General features: G+C 41.1%; 1 protein-coding gene across 7 annotated transcripts in view; it reads right to left on the reverse strand.

Moving 5' to 3' along the window:
- The window catches only part of LOC135227225 (Fc receptor-like protein 2), a 505,822-nt gene that overhangs the window by 235,239 nt on the left and 252,041 nt on the right, over nt 1–18,542 (reverse strand). For 5 of the 7 annotated variants that reach the window (XM_064283005.1, XM_064283006.1, XM_064283007.1 and 2 more), the window contains 2 exons: nt 13,840–14,118; nt 13,272–13,388 (listed from right to left, as the gene is read on the reverse strand). In XM_064283005.1, the coding sequence (XP_064139075.1) occupies nt 13,272–13,388; nt 13,840–14,118 (396 nt within the window). Of the gene's footprint in view, nt 1–2,207; nt 2,568–2,648; nt 2,681–4,490; nt 4,557–4,803; nt 4,953–5,982; nt 6,011–7,926; nt 8,039–13,271; nt 13,389–13,839; nt 14,119–18,542 lie in introns of those variants that run through there. The other 2 variants (XM_064283009.1, XM_064283010.1) reach the window with 2 other exon arrangements.

Consider the following 18,542-nt stretch of genomic DNA (forward strand, 5'->3'; position numbering starts at 1 on the left):
ACATGACTCTACCAAATCACATAATTGATTGGTATCTCTGCCTATCTCAAAGTTGGGGTTATATCACCTCAAGTGGTCATCACTACTTCAGCTAAAGCAGGTCCACACAAGTTCAGTGGAATTTCTTTTTGATCTCTGCGTATCATAAGTTCCAAAATACTCAGAGCTAATTCCTCTCAAGAGCTCACTTACATATGTAGCTATAGATGTTTGCATAGGGCATTGCCTCCACACTCCAATCTTCTTGAAGTTCAGGTAGACAGTGGTCTGCTCTATCTGACCATTGGGACTGCCTAGTAATGACAATGGGTAGGCACACTGACCATGCCGTTCATATTCTGACACCTGCTGTGTCTCCCAGGGTTAATTAATTTTGTAGTTGAGATTACCCTCATCTTGTGGTTAACTCCGTGGGGCACCCTAATTGTCAGTCCCTGATGCTCAGAGCTGGAGCCCTGGTGATGCAGTGGTAAACAGCATGGCTACTGATCAAAAAAGATCAGCAGTTTGAATCCACCAGCCACTCCTTGGAAACCCTATGGGGGAGTTCTACTCTGTTCTATAGGGTCACTAGGAGTTAGAATTGACTCAGCTGCAAAGGGTTTGATTTTTTTGGATGCTCAGAGCTTAGAAGTTAGGAGGTCATGACAAGGATGCTGTTCACTTAGTTACACTTGGTCTTAGCCAAAAGGCTGAGAAGCAATGTGTCTGCTTACTTCCTAGGCAGGTCTTTCCAATGCACACTCAAAGGTATTTCCATTTATTTGGTTCCATCCACGTAGTATCTCATAGAACTCCTGTTTTGTGTGTGTATGTGCTGATGCAGATTTTCTCCCCAATTTTTGTGTTTTTTTTTTTTTTTTGGTCATTTTAATGGTGATATGAGCAGAAATGAAATTTAGCATGAGGGTAAAAAAATCACAGTCTTGGTTTGCGATACTTTATCACTGGTGAAAGGTGCACAAATGTCACTGCTGTTTTTCTTCTCAACTGCAATTCTGTTCTACTATTTTGGTCTGGAGTTCCTGGGTGGTACAAACAACCAACGCACTTGATTGCTAACAAAAAGTTTAGAAGTTCCATTCCTCCCAGAGGTGCCTGGGAAGACATGGATGGTGATCTACTTTCAAAAAATCAGCCATTGAAAACCCTATGGAGCATAATTCTACTGTGACACATGTGGGGCCACCATGAGTTGGAGTCAACTTGAAGGCAATTGGTGTGGTGTATATTTTGGTCTATCTAGTCTTGGAAACCCTGGTGGCTTATGGTTATGTGCTATGGCTGCTAAGAGGTTGGCAGTTTAAATCCACCAGGTGCTCCTTGGAAACTCTATGGGGTAGTTCTACTCTGTCCTATAGGGTCGCTATGAGTTGGAATCGACGCGAGGGCAGTGGGTTTATTCTTGGCCACTGGAGTCACTGGGTAGTGCAAATGGCTACCCCACTCAGCTGCTAACCAAAAGCTTAGAAGTTCAAGTCCATTCAGAGATGTCTCAGAAGAAAGGCCTGGCAATCTACTTCTGAGAGATCACAGCCTTGAAAACTCTATGGAGTACAGTTCTACTGTGCCACACATGGGGTTACCATGAATCAGAAGCAACTCAACAGCAACTGGTTACTTGTTTATTGGCCATTTTCATGCAAATTTCATTTTTAGATTTCAAAAAATGTTATTATATTATTACTATTTGATAGTTAAAACAATTGTGAGAAAAAAGAATAAAGTGGGAGGTTTTATTCTTCCTGATGGCAAGGATTGCTATGTAGCTACAGTAATTAAGACAGTGCATGACTGGTGGAGAAATAGACACAAAACGAACGGAGTAGAGATGGGACGCCAGCCCAGGCAGCTGTCTCTAAAGGCTGGGTTCTTGATCTCTCAACTAAACTGTCAATCCACAGGAGAACACTTTCCATTAAAAAAAAAAACAAAAACCATAAAATCCCTTGTTAATTTGTTTAAGTTGATGTAAAGTTGAACATTCTAGTGCCTGGACAATATGACAAGCTAACTCAGGCTGCTGTTGCCTCTTTCAAACCCAACTCAAAAAATCTTTCAAAAGTAAGAGGGGATTCAATTCATTTCAGAAGATAATTTTATAACTTTGAGGTCCCTGGGAAGACAAAAGATGACTGGGTCCTCCTGTGGGAGGGAAATAGCCCAGAAATAGATTCTGTGTCATCTCTTCAAAGTAGGCCAAGATGAGAACTTGTCTCTCTGGTTCATTCTTCTTTCCTTGGCTCTTTGCGCGTTGATAGCTTAAGAGAGGATAGCAGAAATAATTTCTTACACAGTGTCTGGGAAACAGTAGCAGTTCAAATAAATATTTGATGAATAAAAGAAGATATTGGGGAAGGAACTTGGTGAGAAAAGAAATGATGACACAAGGTGGCTTGCCTAGAGTCCCTGAAGCACATCTGGCTATAATGGTTATGAACATCCTGAATGTTTTCATAAAGTTTTATGGCAATCTTTATTGCTACTCTATCCTTGTTGCTGGTGTTCCTGTCTGATTCCTCCAAGTGTTATGTCTTTCTCACATTACCGTAGGTGACTGAAGAGTCCTGGGGGAGACACACAAGTGAGCAAGAAAAGAATATGGGGAAGGGAAGCGAGATGACGAGCTTCCAAGAAGTCTAGCTGACCTTGGTCTCTGGAAATGTCCCTCTGGTGTTTGCTGTGGAGAGAAAAAAAGTACTGTGCTATTAGCTCCTACTTAGACACTACTCCCAGACTTTATTCCATAGGGCACAGAACTATTATGTTTAATATATAGATTTCCATCTTCTCCTGTTGCTCTTCTGTGAAATCCGTCCTTTAATGCTGCTCACCATGAAGTTCCTCTAAGATTCTGTCTACCCTCTTAGCCCTCCATGAACACTTATTAATAAAGCCCTTCCTCTCTCTGATGCTGTTTCCATGGATTATTTTCCTTCTGCCTTCTCTAACCAACACAATATTTTTTAGTGTTGGTCCTCTAACCAATATAGTATTCCTCCAGGGATCACTTTCCTGTCATTCCTTTACGTTCCTTAAACTACCATCCATGGGTGGCTCACCTTACTATATAGAAGGAAACTGGAGGCACAGGCAAGGGTGGACAAACCCTGAGTCACACACAGGATTCTCACAGAATGAGTCTGGCAGTAGGTGCTGCTCAGTGATGTCTGCTTCTTTCTCCCTTCTTTCTAGATGGGCATTTACCCACTGCCATTAAGTCAATTTCTACTCACAGCAATCCTATAGGGCAGAATAGAACTGGCCCTCAGGTTTTTCAGGGCTGTAAATCTTTTCAGAAGTAGACTACCTCATCTTTCTCCCTCCGAGTGGCTGGTGGGCTCTAACCACCGACCTTTCGATTGGAAGATGAGCACTTTAACCACTGCTCCAGCAGGGCTCCCTTAGGTGGGCTTAGTAGGACTAAATCTCCTACACTCTTCCTAACTACAGATCACTACCTAGAGGGCCTGGAAGATGTGCATCTGCTGGCACAGTGGGGCTGATTGTGTCTTTCAATTCTGCTGGGCTAGCTGCAGACAGAGGAGAGCAACAGGGTAACCAACTCATACATAAAGCTGCAGCAGCACAACTCTGAGCAGAGCTGGCAGAGGACCCAACTACAGAGACTGAGAGGAGAGTAGGTGGCTGACTATTGACCAGGAAATTGACTGAATTGCAAGCAGCTAGCTATTGGCTGTATTGGAGGCAGCTGGGAGCACAGATTAAAAGGCTGGTATTCGTGTTGCAGCTTCAAGGTTACTGGGCAGCAACTTCAACGACATGGCTCTTCACTGCTACAGAACCTTTGTCTCAGTTCTTGCAAAGTTACATGTCAAAGTGAAAATCCTCTGGATGCCTCTAGATGCATTCAGTGACTCCTCCCATCACACTCCAAGAAGTCAGGTTCCTCTTCAACTCAGGGAATTTCTCCTGGCTGAACACTCCTCCCTCAACTGGAGATATTCTCTCTCTTGCCTGATTTTGTTCATTTTGTCTTGTATCCCAGGTTCTCCCTGATTGCCTAGTCCCATCAAAATAAAGACTCAACACCTGCCCAAAAGCAAGACGAGAGGGTGAGAAAGGACAGGAAAACTGGATGAATGGACACAGAGAACCTGGGGTGGAAAGGGAAAGAGGGAGAGTGATGACACGATGCGGGGATTGCAACCAATGTCAAAAACAATTTGTGTATAAGTTTTTTGAATGAAAAACTAACCTGCACTGTAAACTTTCACCTAAAGCACAATAAAATTTTTTTTTCAAAAATGGAGACTCAATGGACCATCTGCCTTTTTTTCTTTTTCTTTTCTAATTCAGCTTCTCTACAAGAACCTTCCTCTAGAAATCTCCTGTTTCCATTTAGACCCACAGATTTCACATCAAGGGCAAGTGATGTGATGAAGTCTTTATTGCACACACAGCACCACAAAACAGCCCCACTTCTGTGGGAAGAGGCATCTGACAAGAACGACTTTGCAGTTTCTCACCTGCGCCTTCTGTCTGTTGGATGCTCCACATCTGGGAATAAACTCCATCACTATCTGCAGCACCATCTAGAAGGAGAAGACAAGAGTTCACAGATGTCATGGCCAATGGCTCAAACTCTAAACATGTCTATCCAGTCCCCTGTTCCTTAATTAACTTCCCAATCCCAACATGATCCTGAGGAATTAACTAGTACTCCTGAGGGTTGGGTACCTAGGAAAACAGTCTAGGCCATATTAACTTTATGGTCTTTTCCCTCACTCCCTCTTTCCTCCCTGGTTCAGCCCCAGAGCCCCTTCCAAGGAAGAAACTCACCATTTGCATAGTCTGGCTGCCCTTTCTCTGTCACTGTGAGTGTGTTGGAGTAGATGGTCTCACAATTGGCATACAGGGGCTGCAGCTCCCCCACTGCTGGGAGTGGGCTGGAATGGGTGGACTCTTGAGAGCCTGAGCTGGAAGGACCTCTGTGAGAAAATGAACTGACTACATGATAATCCCAAGAACAGTGAGTGAGAAAAGAAATGAGAGAATCTTGGGAGAGAGGGTGTAAGAAGCCAGGCAGGTGTCACCGTCCTTGGGTGATATTATGGGCCTTTGTATAGACTACCTGTGTGTGGTCTCTCAAGGTGTCCCAAGATGAAACCAGATTGTCACTGCAGGTGAGCTTCCAGAGACAGGGCCAGAGATACATTACTTAATCACAATTTTTTTTTTCTAGTATAGCTGTTTTTTAAGTTCATATTCATTGCCTTTGTTTTATTGTTGTTGAAGAAAGTATTTTTGTAATAGGTTAGCTACACTGGTTTGGCAGAAATTTTCTATTTCTTCTCTTTGGCCTTTTCAAATGTTATGAAGAAAACCAAACCTACTGCCGTCAAGTCGATTCTGACTCATAGTGACCCTATAGGACAGAGTAGAACTGCCCGGTAGAGTTTCCAAGGAGTGCCTAGTGGATTTGAACTGCCAGCTTCTGGATTAGCAGCCGTAGTGCTTAACCACTACCCCACCAGGGTTTCCAGAGTTATAAATAAGACAATGATATTACCCCAGAGTTAATTTTTTTCTTCTAATAAACACTCATAGGACTTTACCTGCATATTACTCACTACTTTTTCTTTCTTTCTCATACTCTGTACATGTCTTACATCTCCTTTAATAAAGTATGTCCCTTGAGGAAGGAAATAAACTCCATAGTATGCATATTTCATCCTTTTGACATCTAACAAGAACTCATACATTACAGGTACCCAAGAAATAATCTTGAATATACAAATTAGGAAATTAATTTTAATTTATCTATTTCTATCCAAGAACACACCCAGGATCATGTGGGCCATCCTCAGACAATGCCCTGAAGCATGAATATAATGAAGTAGAGAATTGAGGAATTATTATGGCCTTGAAATCTATGTACAAACAGAGTAATAACAAGTGTTTAAAACTGCAAGTAAGGAGATCACTAGAGTTGCAATTTTGAATAGGAAGCGTTCTCACCTGGGTACATTAGAGGCAGAACTTCCTCCTGAAAAGCAGATAAAGAAACATTTATTTCAGCAGAGGGAGCTTTATCTCTCAAAGCTTTTGCATGACTTAACTGTGTATAATCAGCCTGGAAAATACATGATATAGAATAGGAATTCAATTGTATTTCTTCCAAATGGCTATTTATTCCAATACTATCAGTTGAATAATCCATCCTTTTTCCCCAGTGCTTTGAAATGTCACTTCAAATGGCAAACCTCACAGACATTTGCCTGGGTTTCTGGATATTCTATTTTGTTCTATTTTTTCCTTGTCTAATCACATACCTAAAACAATGTTTTAATTATCGTAAAATATGATATATTTTATGGTTTAATATGCTATCATCTCAGCATGTGTTTCCACAATCAACTGGCACATGGAATTAGGGCATGGAAGGTCAATCTTTGACTCCTAAAAGCTCCCATCGGGAATGACACACACCACTTCTGTCATTTCACTGGTCATACATAACTTCAAGGAGTCAGGGAAATGCAAAATTCCCATTTCCCCAGAAGTAAAGGAAAACTGGATGTTGTTGAATATTAACATCTTTTGCAAGATTAATTACAAGAATATAAATAAAGACATTTGTCCAAGGTCTAACCCTCCAAAAGCACAACAGGCACAGACCATTTAACGGGAATGCTCCATAAAACCTTGAAAGAATAGGCAATTTTTTTGCTATATGAACTGTTTCAAAACATATAAAAGAAAAGAAAACTTTGAACTTCCTTTTGTGAAGGTAAAATAACATTGAGTACTGTTAAAGGGAAAAAAAAAATCTCTGAACCTGCTAAGGTTAAAAGCAAAGAGTTTTATTAAGAGATGTACAATTCACAAATTAGACAGCATTCAGTGACAAAATGCTCTGAAGTCTGAAAGGGGGTTTTTGTATATGAGGGCGGGGGGTTACGTATATATCACAAGTAAACTTTTCACAATGTCAGTCAATCTAATTTCCATCACAGACTTTCTGGGGACAACCTGTGTAAGTGTTCTCCCTATAACATGCTGCATAAACATTTTCTCCTGAGAACAGAGCATTTTTGTCATGCTGTTCCTGGAACACTTTTGTCATAAATTTAAGCAAGCATAACCACATAATTATTCACCCGGAAGGAAGAGGAGTGCATGTATTCTGAAAGCAGGAGCAAGGATCTGGGGAAAAGGGGAATTTGATTTTAGACCTGTGTCAGCAACCTTAGTCAAGCCAAACACCTCAGTTTTAAAATGCTCTTATACACTCCTCCCTTCTGATCATGAATTTCTGTAGACATTCCTTGATCACTACTATAAGAGTGCTTTCTTCTGCATGGATTTTTTAGGTTGTTTTATTAAATTTCAGACCTAGTTTTCATTTTCCAGTATTCAGCTATTAATTTCTTCACCATGCCACAGCTTAGACACTCTGCTTCTGTGATTCTCTGGTTGGGACATGTGTACAGCAAGGCCACATTTGGAGGGACAACTTCGCATTTCTAAAAGACTAACTTAAGGTGTAAACTGGGGTTCTTTAAAAATACATAATTCTATGCATTGTCAGGGCAATAGTGTCCTGATTACAAATGTTAGAGAAACAATTCATATAATATTTGATTAACCCCAAAATAATTATTACAATAACTAAGATAATCAATCTAGTCTGGAATAAAAATGTAGCTAAGAGCCAATACTATTAGGTAACCAGTTAAAAATATCAAGAAAAGGAGTATTAGGTATAGGAGGTATTGAATGAGGCTAAGAAGCTTTTTTTTGTGTGTGTGAGTTTTTATGATATTTTGTCCTATTTCTCTTGTAGTACTTACTCAGGCATAAAGAGAAGCATTAGCAATTAAGCAGAAAAAAAGTTTATTTGGACTTTCATATTAGAGAGAATTTCTAAGAAATAAGACCACAGGAGTATAGTGAGGTTATTAATACAAGAAAAGTTACAATCACTAAGCAAAGTCCACAAATCTTAGTAACTTGCATGATATCTTGTTCCATGATCTTGGGATTAGCTGTCTGCTTCTGCTGTCATTTGCTTCTGGCCATGAAGGGGTGTAAAGAGAATTTTTAGGTCACCGAAGGGCTGACAAGTCTAAGGAGATGCCTTAGACAAATGGATCTAAGGTTTAACTTCTAATTTTGTGACACAGGGATTGTTGAGAAGAACTAGGTATGGTCCTTTTTATAAGTCCAATATAGCCTATTTTTGCTGAAATATTTTGGTCAAATGTTTTCCATGAATTTGCAAATTAAAACTTACCTGCAGATGACAAGCAAAAATGGCTGTGGTTGACTTACAATAATAATAATTCTTAAAAGTAAAAAACCTGATGGGAATTAATTACATAACTAATGTAAAGCTAAATGAAGTCAATTCAAAATTTTTAAAAGGGTTTCAGATATAACATGTAATAATCTTAAGACATACTACTGAATAGTCAGGATATACAAAGAATATTTAATGTTAGGCAAAGTAGCATTAGAACATACCAGGGACAGAGAGAATAGTGACAAATCTCTAGGAACTTATACAATTTCTGAAATGTATTAATAATATTCAACCTAAATGTAAGTATATCTTCTGACCTGATAACATTTCTTATGCGATTTACAACATATTAAATATCCCAATTTTTTTAAATAAAACTTTCATCTTCCTCGGATCAACTTTGTTCCTATCCTCCCAGTCTAACATTAGTCCTGCTAAGATTTCAGCAACCATTTCAGGCATCCCATTATGTCCATTTATATGTAAATGGAACCCCATCAATGTCTACTTTATTCGTCTTATTTTTTAATATCCTTCTCAAGATTTCTATTCTGCTGGGAGGGGTCCTTTGACTCTTTCCTTTGTCTTCTTTGTATTCTCTTGGCAATAAGTTTAGCCTTCTTCTGTCATTTTACATCTTTTCATTAAGAACAACCCAGTAACAGAAAAATTTAACAGACAGAAAACTAAATTTTAACAATCCTGTAAATAAACCCATCAAATCTTAAACTTCTACTTAACCTTCTTCTTCCTTCTACAACTTTCCATATTCATTCAAATTCTTTTTCTGTGCTCTCCTCTTTCTCATCTTGGTATCAACATCATTTTAGGACAAACATTACTATCTTTTAAACTTTAGAATATATTCCATATACTCAGTCTAGCCCAAAAACCAAAACCAAACCCACTGTTGTTGAGTCGATTCTGACTCATAGCAACCCTATAGGACAGAGTAGAACCCTCTCTTAGAGCTTCCAAGGAGCACCTGGTGGATTCGAACTGCCGGCATTATGGTTAGCAGCTGTAGCACTTAACCACTACGCCACCAGGGTTTCCCAAGTTACTTATAAAGATCTTGGAAACTGTTTTGAAGTTGACATATCACAAAACAAAAAGTTTTCTCAGAACAACTTCATTTTCATTGTTTTCTGGGACTGTTACCCATTGCCGTTGAGTTGATTCTGACTCCTAGAGACCCTGTAGGACAGAGTGGCTACCCCATAGAGTTTCCAAGGAGCTCCTAGTGGATTTGAACTGCCAATGTTTTGGTTAGCAGCCAAAGCACTTAATCACTATGCCACCAGGGTTTTCTCTGGGACTATTAGGACTATTCAATTTATATAAGTGATTATTTATTATTAAACTAGTCAGAGTAGGTCCTTTAAAGAAATATAAGCTAATTTAATAATACCACCTGGAGGTAGGAAATTATTATATTTTCATAATCCTTTCTTTTGAATGCATTATAGGATCTTTTAGAGAACAGGTTTAGAATAATTTGTCTCTTTTAACAGCCTTAACATACTAATCAAAATAAATGTCTTCTTCCAATGTACTTTTCAAACAGACTGAATTTTATCAAAATTTCTCAGAATAGTTATTAAAAGCCTAGGTGAAAGAAGGAATTTTTCTCGGAAGAGAAAAGAACTGAGATTTTAGATAGCCCTGTGAAAAACTCTACCTATGGCCTTCAATATGATACAGGAACTTAGAAATAACATTCTGAAACAGAAAAACAATTTAAATGTATCTGTCTATGAGGTCAGCTCAGAAACTATGCTTATATAACACCATATAATACAAACAACCTAGTTTATTCTGGGGATATAAGATCAACTCAATATTTGATAATCAATGTAATTCACCACGTTAGGAGAAAAAAGGTGAAAAATCATATGACCATCTTAATAGATTCAGAAAAGGATTTGATAAAACTTAGCACCCACTCATGTAAAACTGCTTAGCAAACCAGGGATAGAATAGCAAAAACATCTGATAAAAAGTATCTATCAAAATCTTACGGTTTGTTTTTGTTGCTGTTAGTTGACTTGAAGTCAAATTTCAACTCATCCACACCGAAACCCAAACCTGTTGCCATTGAGCCGATTCGGACTCACAGTGACCCAAGCCCTGCTGGTGCAGTGGTTAAGTGCTCAGCTGCTAACCGAAGGTCAGCTGTTCAAACCCACCAGCCGCTCTGTGGGAAAATGTGTGGCAGTCTGCTTGCATACAGATTACAGCCTTAGAGACCCTGTGGGGGGCAGTTCTACCCTGTCCTATAGTGTTGCTAGGAAGTGCTATGAGTTTTGACTTATAGAGACGCCATATGACAGAGCAGAACTCTCCCATAGGGTTTTCTTGACTATAATCTTTACGATAGCAGATTACGAGGTCTTTCTCCTGCAGAGCGGCTGGTGCGTTGAAACTGCCAACCTTTCAGTTAGCAGGTGAGCACTTAACTGTTTGTGACGCCAGAAAAAAAAAAAAATGCCAGAGTTCCCAAAATTATGAAATATTTAATGTTTTTTGCCTGAAGCTCTCTTGAATAGAGGTAGTGATAAAACACTGAGCTGTGCATTTTTGTTTTGTGCTTTTCTGCATGTGTGAGGTATTTGACAATAAAATGTGTTAAAAAGCACAGAAGTATTTTTAATGGCATGTCAAGTGCAGGCACATAAGAAAAAGAGAGTTGAAATGAAGAGTAAGAAGCATACATTTAACTTATAATAGCAATAGAAATATTTCATATGGGTTGGCTCTAGGAAGATTTTCTTCAATGTAGTCCTCATACTTTAAATTGTGGCTCCATTGTTTTGCTTTTCCCTTCTTTCTTTCTTGAATGATGATAAAAAATGAAGATTAAAATTTTCTTTGAATGGAGGTCAGTTAGGTTTTTCCTAACCAAAAAGATTTATATTCATTAAGCAGGAATAAAGCTCTCATGAAAGGATACAAAAACTATTAAAAGTTTTTTTAAAAAATTCAGAAATAGCAACTTTAAAAGCTTTGTGTGACACATTGAATTTTTGCCCCTCATTCTTCTCCACTCCTTGTATCCTTGGCATTAGCCGTGTGGCTTTGTGGTTTCTCCAGCTATAGATGAATGCAGCGCAGGGAATTACTTAATAGGGCCCTTCTAGCCACGTGTGGTCTACTGCCTCCCGCAAAACGATTGGGTGGGACTACGCAAATAAGGTGCTGTGGCCCACCAAGGGAACTGGACAGCCTTCTAAAATGGCAAATAAGGTGCCTGGAATACTTGAAAGCGTGAAAGTATTCAAATAAGGTACACCAAACCCAGTGCCGTCGAGTTGATTCCGACTCATGGTGACCCTATAGGACAGAGTAGAACTGCCCCATAGAGTTTCCAAGGAGCACCTGGCAGATTTGAACTGCCGACCCTTTGGTTAGCAGCCGTAGCACTTAACCACTACACCACCAGGGTTTCACCTTAACCAGGGGCAAGGAGGATGCTGATGCTACTGTACAGTTCTTCCCTACATCACCTAAAATTGCTTTTTTCCTGCCAGACACTGCAGTCCCAGGGCCAGTAGTGCAGCTGTGGGTGCTGAAAGCAGGAGTGATCCCTAAGCAAGAGACTCGAACTATACCCCTGGACCTCTATGTCAGAATTCCTAAGGGCCTGATGTACCTTTCCCCCATCTGGCAAAATTGGAGGTGACAGTGAATACGGCCATATTGCCTAGTGGTGGAGATAGCCTACCAGTGTTATACCCGTGTAACCCAAAGATGGGAGGGAGTGTACTGAGGGGACAGGGAGTAGTTGATGTTAGAGACGATGGAGTGGTACAATAGTTTGGAGAAGTTGGAGATTTGGAAAACTTTTAACCTCTGTCTCATAAGAACCTGCTTTGTCCTGATCCTTATAAAAGAAATTACGAATTTAGTGGAGTATGCTTCTTCATGTATTCATTTTGGTCTCAGGCAATGGAATTTGGGCAGAGGTGACAATGTGACAACATACCAGTTCTGTGCCTAGGCTTTAAGAGATATCAGACAATTTTTCTCACTCCTGTCTTCCATGGCTATAAGGAAATGATGACCCAGCCAGCCCAGCAGTTCAAGAAGGATGAAAGACCTGAGACCAATCTGCAATAGGAAGTAAGCCCAGCCAGACTGCAATTTGGAGCCAAACTCCCCAGCCGAGTCCGGGCTAGATCAGCCAACCCTCAACCAATTGCATACATGTGAACAAGAAAAAATGGTTTAAGTGACTTTGGCCACTGAGCTTTGGGGTGGCTCATTAAACAGCAATTTTGACTAAAATGTAGACTAAAAGGAAGGAGCTAATAATACTCAGAATCTTTTGGATTAATTAAAATTACATATGTAAGTTATACATTTATAATCCGTGTATACATATGTTGGATCTAGTAATTGAAAGAGGACTCATGAGAAAAGTAACTAATAAGAAATAGGTAAATAAAAGAAAAATGTTTATGGCAAAATTATTTTAATTCTTTTAAATCTAGCTTCTTGTTACTTGTGGGAACCCTGGTGATGCAGTGGTTAAGAATTTGGATGCTAACTGAGAAGGTCAACAGTTCAAATCTACCAGCTACTCCTTGGAAACCCTATGAGGCAGTTTTACTCTGTTATAGGGTCACTCTGAGTCAGAACGGACTTGATGGCAACAGGTTTGGTTTTTTGGTTTGTTACATTTTATTCCATTGCATATAAGCTAGTTATACTTATTGAAAGTTATTAACTCATGTTTAATAGTTAGACTTTTTATTTAAAAGTCAAGCATGGAGGAATATGTTAATGGCTTTTAATCTCAAGCCACTAGACGCAGGAGAAAATACATATTGTAAAATTAGTAGTATTGTAACATCGCTCAGGAGGTGGAAAGTCGTAGAATTGTGAAACATAGGAAGAAATTATCAGATTTTGGAAGGTTTTCTTTGCAAATTCAATCTATACCAGTAATGGATAAGGTCATAGCAACAAAGAGGAAATAAAACAAATAGTAGATACAAACCTGATGTCTTGTGGTACCAGTAATAAAATGGTAGGGCAACAGCAACAAAACCAAGAACACCAAAGAGTCCCCCAAGAGTTCCGGCTATGACAAGGTCTTTTCTGTAGCCCTCAGGTCCTGAGGAAAGAAACCAGTGCTTCAGCCTCAGAGGGTAAAGAGTAAACTTTTAAAGGTAAATGTTGTACCCTGGAATCCTTATAGGGGATGTGGGAATAGTAAATAGAAATCCGTGTAAGAAGCCACTAAGTATAGTCCATATTTTCAGGTTAGTGTGAGGAGAAGATAACCAGACACTGAGGTCGCCTTCTCTACCTCTCCACACGCAGTAGACATCACACAGGACACCACTCATCTTCTGAAACCATAAAAGTTATCAATAAAGAATTTGGATGTGTTGTGTAAGAATGTAGAGGTCAATCACATAAGAGATGCGATGCCTCATAAAATAGCACTGCAGAGCCAGAGGGTAGAGGCTTGTGGAATTTGGAACTATAATTTGTGGGAAAATGATAGTTTGCTAATTATAATATTGATCATAATTCCCCTACCTCCAGTACCACCAACCTACCTGTGACATTGAGTGTCACCACCTGACTACGCTGGGCCCTGAGGCCATTGTCAGCCTCACAGGAGTAGTTCTCAGAGTGCTCTGAGGTCAGAGAGAGGTTGAAGGATGCTCCTCCTCCAAAGGATGCCGAGCTGTTCCCCAGGATGACATCCTTTTGATAGAACTGGTACAGGATAGGGTGAGTGCCTCTCTGGACCTCACAGTGAAGCTCCACCATGTCCCCGACCATAGCCTGGGCCCCAGAAACCCTGATGGTAAGGGCAGGGCGAGACACTGGAACTAATAGAGAAAAGGGGGCTGTCAGAGAGGATTTTTGATGCTGCAGTAAACTTACGAACCCCCATGATGGAGTCTTAGTAAAGGGCCTGGCCCTTTGTCATGCTGTATTACTTCCATTCTCACATGCCCCCTAGAATAATCAGAGGTAATTTTCTCAAAGCTGTATTCAGGAACTTAGGGGAATACCAAATCTGAGCTACTGCTTGGGCATGGTCATTTCTTGTTACTTTTTTCTTATGCCAGCCCAGACTTCTTTACGTTACACAAAAAGAAAGACGTCAGCAATTTAACTTGTAAGGGTTCTCCTCCCCGCCCCCCCCAAAAAAACCAAACCCAGCTCCATCGAGTCTATTCCGACTCATAGCGACCCTATAGGACAGAGTAGAAACTGCCCCACAGAGTTTCCAAGGAGCACCTGGCGGATTTGAACTGTGGACCCTTTGGGGTTACCCATCCTCAAATTGCTATTTGTTCTCCACAGCACTGATCCCTGGGGCCTCCTGGAATTTTCTCATGACTCCTATGTACCGTGACTTCAGTTTTGGAATTCCTACCTGAGACGAATGAAAGTGGGACTCACTTCTCACAGTGATGTTCACCTCACTCAGGACGGGCTGGTAACCATTGTCAGCTCTGCAGTAATACTTGCCAGCATCACTGTCCTTCACAGCCAGGATCTCCAGCTCTGCTGACAGGGAACGCTGGGTCTTGTTTCCCAGACTGGTTTCTGTGGTCTCTCTGTGCCAGGAGAATGTGATGTTTCCTGTGCCCTCAGACACCGAGCAGAGGAGGACCAACGTCTCTCCTTCAATCACCTGCCCGCCAGGGGGCTGGGTTTCTAAGCTCACGTTAGCAACGGGTACTCCTGAGTGGGTATAAGATAACATGTGAGAACCCTGACTATAGAAAACCCTGAGACCGGGACAAAGACAGATTCCATCCCCTTGGGAATATAGGGATCTACATGTAATCCATTATAAGCATGCCTTCAGATGTATGGACTCCATTACACTTAGCCTTGAAGAATGTGGATACAATTATTTCCATATCCCAACCCTGATTCTGGCTAATTTCATGGCAGCAATCACTACAGAATTTGTGATGAACCATCTGCTCCATGAGGCAGGGAACGCTTTTTGGTTGAGCCACCGTGCAGGTAGATGTCCTTTACACAGAATGAAGACGGACACTGGCAGCATCAGCCCTACCTTAGAAAAGGCGTTGTCACTAATAACGATCTAAATGACAATTCTTCCTTTGTTTCTAATTTCAAGGCCTGAACCAAATCACAACCCTTCTGTCCCAAAGCATCCTCTGACCACTCAGATTCACTCTAGCTTCTGCTTTTTCTGAGGCTTTCTTTAGTCCCATACAATGTAGCACTACATTGCCTTCTAATAAGTCAAGATGTGTTGCAATCCCAGCAGATCAGCCATTTGGAGGCAGCAACCTTGGCTTTTAAAGTTGCTGGCCCACTGCTAAGTGCCGCACACACAGTCAGTGGTCGATGAATGTCTGATTATTTGACTGATAAAGAAGAGACAGATTATAGAGAGCTTAATCCATTCCTGATTCTTACAAACAGAGATGTCAAGAGCAAATTGGAAAGTTTCTCTAGCCTAGTTCCCACTTTACACAAGGACAGGATTTGCACAAAGAAACAAAAGAACTAGCAGTCCCCCTGAAGCCAGAGCACACCTTTCTTTTCCTTGCAGGCTCAGCCCTACCAATACTTACTCTGCACATGAATCTGAGATTTGAGGCTCTGCTTTTTGACCCTGGGAGTCACTGTTTGTGCCTCGCACCAGTAAGACCCTGAGTCTTGGCTCCATATAGTAGGGATATGGAGCTCTGGGGACTTGCTCCAGCCTGGCCCCAGGCCCTGGCCTTCTCTGAAGAAGCAGAATTGAAGCTCAGTGCCTGATTTCTGAGGAGGAAGCCAGGTCTCACAGGTCAGGGTCACTGGGGTCCCCTCCGTGGGCTGAGAGGAGCTGGCCGTCAGCACAGGAGGTGGAAACAGCTCTAGAGAGAAGGATCACAACAGTACCCAGAGCAGTGAGATTCAGAGTTCCTGCTGAAAAGCGCCTGGTGAGAAGCAACCCCAGCAAACAGGACACTCAGAGCCAGACACATCTTCCTTGCACGGTCAAACCACAAGCATTCCAGCTCATGCTTGGCACACGACAAGCTTTCCCCTGCCAGGTATTCATGCTGCTCTGCTGCCACAGCCTCCTGCCCAGCCCCAGCTCACACAAGAGTGAGGATTTTACCTTGGACTTTGAGCTTTACTGCTTTTGAAGTTGTTTCCCAATTCCAAAGAAGTTTTCCAGAAATGGCACAGTGGTACTGGCCACTGTCATTAAAAGCTGCACTTTGGATAGAGAAGGTTGAGACTTTATTCGACAAAAATAACTGTCTTCCATCCTTGTGGTAAGACATAGTTTTTATCCTTCCAGTCCATTTTGCCTGGCATTTCAGAACCACACTGTCTCCTTCCAAGACAGAAGAGGGGGCTAGAAGGGTCGCCCCGTCTGCAAGAGAGAGGTAGAGAAATTGGATTTACCTTTTCTGCAGAGAACTCAAGTGCCTAACCTACTCCCTTGCTGTTGGGCAGTGAGATGGTGTTAGGAATTGTCTCTATAACTTTAGACAGGATAGAGGTTCTAATTCATGCCTTATTTACTCAAGGCTGCACCCCATTTTTCCCAAGGGGAAGGAGGATGCCAAGGGAGCTGTAACTTTTTACATAGATTGAAGAATGTTCTGCTAGATCTCCTTTTCTTAGCTCTCTCCACTAGTGATATTACACAGGAGACCACTACCCCCAGGGGGAACACTACTTTTCCACCACCCATGCATTCATCCCAGAGTTGGAATCACATTAGACAGCAACTAACAACCACCACAATAACATGCATTCATCAATCGAAATAATGGGTTTCAAGTCTGTGAGATGGGTGGACTTGGGGAACAAGAAGACATGATAGTGAAGTCAAAACCCCTGAGCGGAATGTCCTAGTAAGTGAGCCTAAGCTGGTTCACAGCTTCTTCCAGGAAGCTACAAAGAGTCAGGCTATGTGTCATTGTGATAAAGGTCAGACACCTCCAGGGTTGTAATCTGTGTACCAGAAACCAGTTGCTGTCAAGTGTGTCAGAGTAGAACTGTGCTCCATAGAATTTTTCAAAGGCTGATTTTTCAGACATAGATCGCCAGGTCTTTCTTCCAAGATGGCTCTGGGTGGACTCAAACTTCCAACTTTTCAGTTAGTAGTTGAGCATATTAACTGCACCATCCAGAGGCTCCATTCTGTGTTCATTCCCTCTTAATCTTGTGAAAAGAGTCAGGGGTCCTAGCAGGGCAAGAGGAAGAAGCTCTAATGCTGGCTCATTTATCCTTAAACCCAAAAAACCAAACCCATCGCCATCGAGTTGACTCAGGCTATCCTCAGGGAGTTCCAAATCCTCTAGCAACCAGCCTTGATCGATAGGAGCCAAACAGGCACAGTCAGGCTGAGGCAGGCACCTACAAAGGTGCCCAAGAGGGGTGCCTCTGATCTAGGAGAATAAAGAAGAGAATTGTATTGAGGCGACAATGGTAAGAAACAGGGAGAATGTTAGTTGTGAATGGAGGACTTTGATTTAGGAAATAATATTGGAGTCATTATTCCCTGTCCTTGAGCATAGAGAATGTGACCCAGATGCAGTTGAACTCACAAGGACTCACAAGGACACATCAACTGGGCTCTGAGGTATAAAGACAATAGCTAAAACAATCTTGGAAAGTATCTTTCAGGGAATCTTTAACATAAGCCAATCAAACAGAACCCAAAAGATTTACCACTCTTATCTTTTTCTGTTAGCATTTAGTGAGTAGAAAATTTGTTGGACCCATGAAGACCCTCCTGACTGTTGTTATCAATGAGATGGTTAACAAAGACAATTCAAATTGTAGGATTACAGTGATTTAGTACTTTCTAGACAATCTATGAAAAAATGAAGCTTTCAATGGTTTTGCTCATTTGTAATGTTAATATATACTGATGACTCTATTACATCCCTTAGACTTGAGCAGACATGGCTCTAGCACCATGCTTGTCTGTTTTCCCATTATTGCCTGTTCTGTAATATTCCTTGAACTTGGACAGATATGGCTGTGGCAGCATGCTGATCTGTTTTCCCATTCTTGCCTATTCTGTAATGTTTCCTTGGGCTCAGGCAGACACGGCCCTGGCAGCATGCTTGTCTGCTTCCCACTTTTGCCTTTTTGAACGTATACCAAGTAAAACTTTCTGCTTTAGTAAACTTTGTGATGTTTTTACCCAATAACAGTTAATGGCACAGTGGTCAAAGATTTCTGAAGCTATAAATCCAGTCAAACTCAAGGAGACCTGGACTGTGCAGAAAAAGCTGGCAACAGGAGTTCT

The sequence above is a fragment of the Loxodonta africana genome, chromosome 3 (genome assembly GCF_030014295.1).
Source record: "Loxodonta africana isolate mLoxAfr1 chromosome 3, mLoxAfr1.hap2, whole genome shotgun sequence".
NCBI classification, from domain to species: Eukaryota; Metazoa; Chordata; class Mammalia; order Proboscidea; family Elephantidae; genus Loxodonta; species Loxodonta africana.